Source organism: Loxodonta africana, chromosome 4 (genome assembly GCF_030014295.1).
Source record: "Loxodonta africana isolate mLoxAfr1 chromosome 4, mLoxAfr1.hap2, whole genome shotgun sequence".
In the NCBI taxonomy this organism is placed as follows: Eukaryota; Metazoa; Chordata; class Mammalia; order Proboscidea; family Elephantidae; genus Loxodonta; species Loxodonta africana.
Window position 1 is genome coordinate 264,940 of NC_087345.1, and position 7,275 is coordinate 272,214.

At 57.6% G+C, this 7,275-nt stretch overlaps 1 protein-coding gene across 1 annotated transcript; it reads left to right on the forward strand.

The window, feature by feature from the left end:
• Positions 1 to 2,996: 2,996 nt before the first annotated feature.
• CHKB (choline kinase beta) lies at positions 2,997 to 6,494 on the forward strand. The gene is made up of 11 exons (XM_064283240.1): positions 2,997 to 3,235; positions 3,826 to 3,934; positions 4,251 to 4,364; positions 4,559 to 4,692; positions 4,896 to 4,991; positions 5,140 to 5,198; positions 5,285 to 5,366; positions 5,446 to 5,554; positions 5,690 to 5,793; positions 6,039 to 6,120; positions 6,242 to 6,494. Exons 1-11 carry the CDS (start codon positions 3,012 to 3,014, stop codon positions 6,314 to 6,316), a joined length of 1,188 nt encoding a protein of 395 aa, XP_064139310.1. The 5' UTR covers positions 2,997 to 3,011; the 3' UTR covers positions 6,317 to 6,494.
• The last annotated feature ends 781 nt before the right edge of the window (positions 6,495 to 7,275 follow it).

Consider the following 7,275-nt stretch of genomic DNA (forward strand, 5'->3'; position numbering starts at 1 on the left):
GGATGTCAGAGGAGACTCTGAAAATTGCTCTGGAACGTTGAGCAGCTAAAGCAAAAGGAAGAAATGATGAAGTAAAAGAACTGAACAGAAGATTTCAAAGGGTGGCTCGAGAAGACAAAGTATTATTAAGACGTGCAAAGAGCTGGAAATAGAAAACCAAAATGGAAGAACACGCTCAGCATTTCTCAAGCTGAATGAATTGAAGAAAAAATTCAAACCTTGAGTTGCAGCAGAGAAGGATTCTATGGGAAAAATATTAAACAACACAGGAAGCATCAAAAGAAGACGGAAGGAATACACACAGTCATTATACCAAAAAGAATTGATCGACGTTCATCCATTTCAAGAGGTAGCATATGATCAGGAACCAACCGTACTGAATGGAGAAATCCAAGCTGCACTGAAGGAACTGGCGAAAAAGAAGGCTCCAAGAATTGACGGAATATCAATTGAGATGTTTCAACAAATGGATACAGTGCTGGAAGTGCTCACTGGTCTATGCCAAGAAATTTGGAAGAGAGCTACCTGGCCAACTGACTAGAAGAGATCCATATTTATGGCTATTCCCAAGATAGCTGATCCAACTGAATGTGAAAATCATCAAACAGTATCATTAATATCACAAGCAAGGAAAATTTTCCTGTAGATCATTCAAAAGCAGCTACAGCTGTGTAATCGACAGGGAACTGCTGAAATTGAGACTGGATTCAGGAGAGGATATGGAACCAGGGATATCATTGCTGATGTCAGATGGATCTTGGTTGAAAGCAGAGAATACCAGGAAGATGTTTACCTGTGTTTTATTGACTGTGTGGATAACAAATTATGCATAATATTGTGAAGAATGGGGATTCCAGAACACTTAATTGTGCTCATGAGGAACCTATACACAGATCAAGAGACGGTTTTTCGGACAGATCAAGGGGATACTGAGTGGTTTAAAGTCAGGAAAGGTGTGCGCAAGGGTTGTATTCTTTCACCATACCTATTCAATCTGTATGCTGAGCAAATAATACGAGAAGCTGGACTATATTGTAGAAGAACGGGCACCAGGATTGGAGGAAGACTCATTAACAGCATGCATTATGCAGATAACACAACCTTGCTTACCAAAAGTGAACACGACTTCAAGTACTTACTGATGAAGACCAAAGACCACAGCCTTCAGTATGGATTACACTTCAACATAAAGAAAACAAAAATCCTCACAACTGGACCAATAAGCCACATCATAATAAATGGAGAAAAGACTGAAGTTGTCGAGGATTTCATTTTACTTGGATCCAAAATCAACATCCATGGAAGCAGCAGTCGAGAAATCAAAAGATGCATTGCATTGGGTAAATCTGCAGCAAAGGACCTCTTTAAAGTGTTAAGAAGCAAAGATGTCACCTTGAGGACTGAAGTGTGCCCGACCCAAGCCATGGTATTTTCAGTAGTATCATATGCACATGAAAGCTGGACAATGAATATGGAAGAATGAAGAAGAGCTGACGCCTTTGAATTGTGGTGTTGGCGAAGAATATTGGATATACCGTGGACTGCCAAAAGAACGAACAAATCTGTCTTGGAAAAAGTACAACCAGAATGCTCCTTAGATGCAAGGACGGTGAGACTGGGTCTTATATGCTTTGGACATGTTGTCAGGAGGGATCAGTCCCTGGAGAAGGGCATCATGTTTGGTGAAGTACCGGCTCAGCAGAAAAGACTAAGACCCTCAACAAGATGGATTGACACAGTGGCTGCAACAGTCGGCTCAAGTGTAACAATGACTGTAAGGATGGTACAGGACCAGGGAGTGCTTTGTTGTGTGGCACATAGGGTCGCTATGAGTAGGCAGCTAACAACAACAATACATATTTATACTCTTCACTGATTTTGCTTCTCTAGAAAACCCAACCTATCACGCAGCCCTAGGAATGCCATGGTCCGACAGGTACTGCCCCCGAGTCCTGCGGTTCAAGCCACCTGGCTGGGCGAGTCACGCACTTCCAGCGGGATGCTTCAGGGTAAGCTGAGCGCACGTGAAACCGCAGCAGCAGGCCACGGGGACAGGACGCAGCCCTAGGGAGGTCTTCTGCAGCGTCTGAGTCTTCTCTTCCGGGTTTGATTTTGTAATTTGATCCCTGTAGTGCGCTGGGATCTAACTCTGGCTCTAGGTCTGGAGACAATGAGGGTGGTGCAGGGGGAATGAAGGCAACGTCTTCCAGCCCAAGGGCACGCCACTGCCAGCTGCAGAGCTGCCCACCTACTGCGAAGGGAAGCTCCAGGCGATAAGTCGGAAGCGACTCGAGGGCCCTGGGGAGTCACCCGAACCGTCCCGAGCGCACCCAGCCCATCTCAGACTCGCAACCCTGCATTCACTCATTCAACAAACGTGAGCTGAGCACCGCCCCCCAGATAAGGGACAGGCTGCGCGTACACGCCCTCCTCCCGCACGGGCACACGCACCCAGGCCTCAGCCACACCCCCTTCATGAGAACAGGAAGGGACCACGCACGTCACGCGCCTGCGAGGACCCTCGTCCCCGGACCTCAGCCGCCCGAGGCCGCCCTCCTGGCGCGGGGCAAAGGCATGCGCCCCCCCCCCACACGTCCACGCGCCACGCCGCACGGCCCCGCGGCCAATCGCGCACGACGCTTCCGATTGGCCTACGTCGGTCTCTCATTTCCGCGCTGCCGTCCAAACAGAAGCCTGTCTTTTGCGCAGCCACGCCCCAAGGGCGGGTCCGGGCGCTCCCGTACAGAGAGTGAGGCCATTGGCCTTCGCTCCGAGCGGGGGCGGGGCACGGTGGAGACGCGGGGAACTTGGCCTTCGGGGAGCGCGCCCACATCAGGGTCACGGAGAGAGCCGAGCGGTGCCGGAAAGAGCCGAGCACAGCCGGAGAGATCGGCGTAGGGGTGGAGAAGCCCAAGCTGGCCGGAAGCAGGGCCGAGCGTGGCCGGAAGGAGCCGAGCCCGGCCGAAGGGGGCGGGGCGTAGCCGTTTGGTGGGCGGGGCTGAGCCCGAGCCATGGCGGCGGAGGGGGCAGCTGTGGCCAGAGGCGGGGCCGTCGGGGGCCGCGCCGCCAGCAGCAGCTCGAAGCTGTCGGAGTGCCCGGACGCGGCCCCGATCCGGCGGCGCGCTTCTTCGCTGTCACAGGACGCCGAGCGCCGAGCCTACCAGTGGTGCCGGGAGTACTTGGGCGGGGCCTGGCGCCGGGTGCGCCCCGAGGAGCTGAGGGTGAACCCCGTGAGGTGGGAGGTCAGGGGTCAGCCCTCTGCTGCGCGGGCGGGGGCCAGGGGTTAGATTCGGGCCCCCCATACCCAGTGCGTGTGCCCGATCCCGGGGCGGGGCAGTGGCGGGGCTGCCAGGGGCCTGGCCGGCAGGGGACCGCGAAGGCCCTTGACCCGAGGAGGGGGGCCGTGACCCGTGACCCGAGGAGAGGGGCCGTGACCCGGGACCCGAGGAGGGGGGCCGTGACCCGTGACCCGAGGAGAGGGGCCGTGACCCGTGACCCGAGGAAGGGGGGCCGCACCCATGACCCGAGGGGAGGGGCCGTGACCCGTGACCGGAGGAAGGGGGCCGTGACCCGTGAGCCGAGGAGGGGGGGCCGTGACCCGGGACCCGAGGAGGGGGGCCGCGACCCAAGGAGGAGGGCCGTGAAGGGCAGGAGGAGACGGGGGCACCAGAGGTCCAGAGATAGCGGGGGCGGGCGGAGGAGAATGGAGGGGCTGGGGGAGATGAGGGGCCCAGGGAGCCCGAAGATGACCAAGGAGGACGAGGGACCTGGGGTGGAAGGGTGGGCTGAGCCAACCCAGGCTGAGCACCCCTTGTGGGTCTACAGCGGGGGCCTCAGTAACCTGCTCTTCCGCTGCTCGCTCCCGGACCACCTGCCCAGTCATGGCGAGGAGCCCAGGGAGGTGCTGCTTCGGTTGTACGGGGCCATCCTGCAGGTAAGGAGGGCATGAGGGCCACAGCGGCTAATGGCTCTAGGATCCTTCACTTACGAGTGGCAGGTAGGACCACCCCATTGCACAAATGGGGAAACCGAGGTTCAGACACTAAGTAACTAGTCCATTATTGCCCTGCTGCCCAGTGGCAGAGCCTGGCCTTCTAGACCCCAAGGCGTATGCCCCAGAGCCTCTGGGCAGTAGGACGAGGAACCCAGCTGTGGTAGAGGAAGAAACCATACCCTCCTCGCCCTGTGCCAGTGGCATTCTGCTCTGACTGCTCTCTTGACTCTGCCCTTTGCTGTCTACCTTCTTCCAGGGTGTGGACTCCTTGGTTCTTGAAAGCGTGATGTTTGCCATCCTCGCTGAGCGGTCACTGGGGCCCCAGCTCTATGGCGTCTTCCCAGAGGGCCGGCTGGAGCAGTACATCCCAGTACGAGCACAGCCCTGACTTCCCTGAGGCACCTCCTGCCCCCCAGACCTCTCCCCTCTCCCCCCAAGTCTGCCTTCACCTCCCTAAGCCCCAGGTAGGGAATTTTCCCCAAGACCCTGACCTCCCCCCATTGCCCCAGCCCTTCCCCCACCCGCCCCAGCCCCCTCACCACCCTGATAGGTTCCTGGGTGCAGAGTCGGCCCCTGAAAACTCAAGAGCTTCGAGAGCCAGTGCTGTCAGCAGCCATTGCCACCAAGATGGCCCGGTTCCACGGCATGGAGATGCCTTTCACCAAAGAGCCCCACTGGCTGTTCAGGACCATGGAGCGGTGAGTCCTGCTCCGTGGGGCTCCTGCACACCTAGCTGGCCCTCCTGCTGGCTGTGACTCCTCCCACAGAGCCTTCCACGTGTTTGTCAGACAAGTCAAACACTGACCAAAAAGCGAGCGGGTAGCCTGGCCTGAGGATTAAGTAGGTGAGGAGGGAGCAGGAGAGGCAGCAGAGTGAGGACATCCCATTCTTTGGGCTTCAGGTACCTAAAGCAGATCCAGGACCTGCCCCCTACGGGCCTCCCCCAAATGAACCTGCTGGAGGTGTACAGCCTAAAGGATGAGATGGGCAACCTCAGGTAAGGCCAAAGAGCAGGGGGAGGTGCCTCCTGCCTCACGGGTTCCCCCCAGGATTTGCTTAGGGCTGTGCTCTGGGCCTGGCCTATGAGGGTGCCTCTGGCCCTCTGGTCGCTGCTAGTCAGGACCCTTGCCCCCATTCCCCTTCAGGAAGTTGCTGGCCTCCACCCCATCACCAGTGGTCTTCTGCCACAATGACATCCAGGAAGGTAGGAAAAGGCATCTGACTCTGCCTGACCCTAAGGGGAGGGGCCAGAGGGTCCTGGGTGACCAGAACCCTACCGTGTTCCCACAGGGAACATCTTGTTGCTCTCAGCGCCAGAAAATGCTGACAGTCTCATGCTCGTGGACTTTGAGTACAGCAGTTACAACTACAGGTGAAGGGATATCTATTCCCACGGTCTTTCCCCATTTCTGCGTCCCTGCTGCAGACTGAGTATCCACCTTACTCCCCAGGGGCTTTGACATTGGGAACCATTTCTGTGAATGGGTATATGACTATACTCACGAGGAGTGGCCTTTCTATAAGGCGAGGCCAGCAGACTACCCCACCAGGGAACAGCAGGTATGTGGGCCAGAGCTGAATGTGGTCCAGAGGCAGGGAGCAGGAAGAGGTGAGGAGGGGGAGGGAGGTTAAGTCTGGAAGGAATGACACCAAAGGGAGTTGATAGAAAACGCTGACTCCCACTCTTGATTTCAGCTCCATTTTATTCGCCATTACCTGGCAGAGGTAAAAAAAGATGAGACTCTCTCCCAGGAGGAACAGAGGAAGCTGGAAGAAGACTTGCTGGTGGAGGTTGATCGGTGAGGAGGAGGGCAGGGGCACAGAGGAAATGGGGGCTGAGGAAGAGGGTGGGTGGTCAGACTCACCAGGTGACCCCTCAGGTGCATCACAGAGTGGAGGCAGGGAGTGAGGAGGAGGTCTGGGCAGTGGAGACAGGACAAGGGGGGCTAGGGTGGTAGGGGAGGGGTCAGAGCTGCAGGGGCTTGACCAGCCCAGGGGAGGGGCATGCCAACAGGGCCGCATGTGCTCTTGCCCACCCACCCAGGTATGCCTTGGCTTCTCATTTCTTCTGGGGTCTCTGGTCCATCCTCCAGGCATCTATGTCCACTATAGAATTTGGTTATTTGGTAAGTAAACCACAAAATGGGTGTATTAGGGGTGGTTTTTTAGAAGGCAGCAGGGCTATGCAGACTCCTGGGATGCAGGCCTGAGCCTTCTCACCGCTGGGGGGACGGATTTTCTTCCTAGGAGTATGCACAGTCTCGATTGCAGTTCTACTTCCAGCAGAAGAGGCAGCTGACCACTCTCCACCCCAAGTCCTGATCCCCCCATCCTGCAGTTTCCCCGGAGTCTCCAGGGCAGGACCTTGGAGGGAGGCCCTGGCACTGGGGCTGAGCCCCCCAAGTGAGACATGTTGAGGAGGCAGACATGTTCCCGTGCCTACAGGGGCGGGAGCCCTGGGCTGTGTACCTTCCGACAATAAACCTTTTCAGATAATAAACAGCTTCTTTCTTCCTTCTTTGAGCCGTGGTCTGACTCTGCCCTAAAGCAGCAGGAAGTGTCCAGCAAGGAATGGGAGCAGATTGACAGAGACCCTGCACTGAGCCTGTTTCCCGCCCTCTGTAGAGCCGGGCTGGACAGTGCGCCCTCGGCCAATTGGGGCCCCCACGCCCTGCTGCCTCCCTTCCTCAGCTCCAGGTCAGGAATGATGTGAGGCGGCCTTCGGGCGCAGTGGGGTGGAACAGGGCCCAGTGGGGCTGTCCGGGCAGCTCAGCTGATACATCCGCGACCTTTTCCCTACTTTTGGCTATTTTTAGCTCAAATGCACCACATTCACGTGAGACTCTGGGTACCCCCCCTCCCCGACCTTTGAGGCACCTTCAGCTTGAAGAAGCCCGCCCCCTACTCCCGAACCACACTGCGCTGGGGGAGGGGGTTCTGGTGCCCGTCCGCATCTGTTCTCCGACCCCAATTTGGGAGCGGGTGTCAGGTTCCCGGAGAGGGCGGGGCGGGGGTGGCCCGGACTGAAGGACACAGGGACACGGGCCAGAGCAGCCGGCCTTGCAGACCCAGCGAGCCCGAGCCGTGAGTAAGGGCTGCCCAGCTGGCGCGGGGGCGAGGAGGACGCCAGGGACCCCAGACCCCACCTGGTGCCGGGCCGGCTCCACCTCCCAGGCGTCTCCGGGCCCTGCCCGTTCCCCTCCCTGACGCCCCCGGCCCGAGGCCCCCTTCACTGCCCGAGGAGCTCCTGGAGCTTTCGCGGCCCGACCCCTTCCGGACCG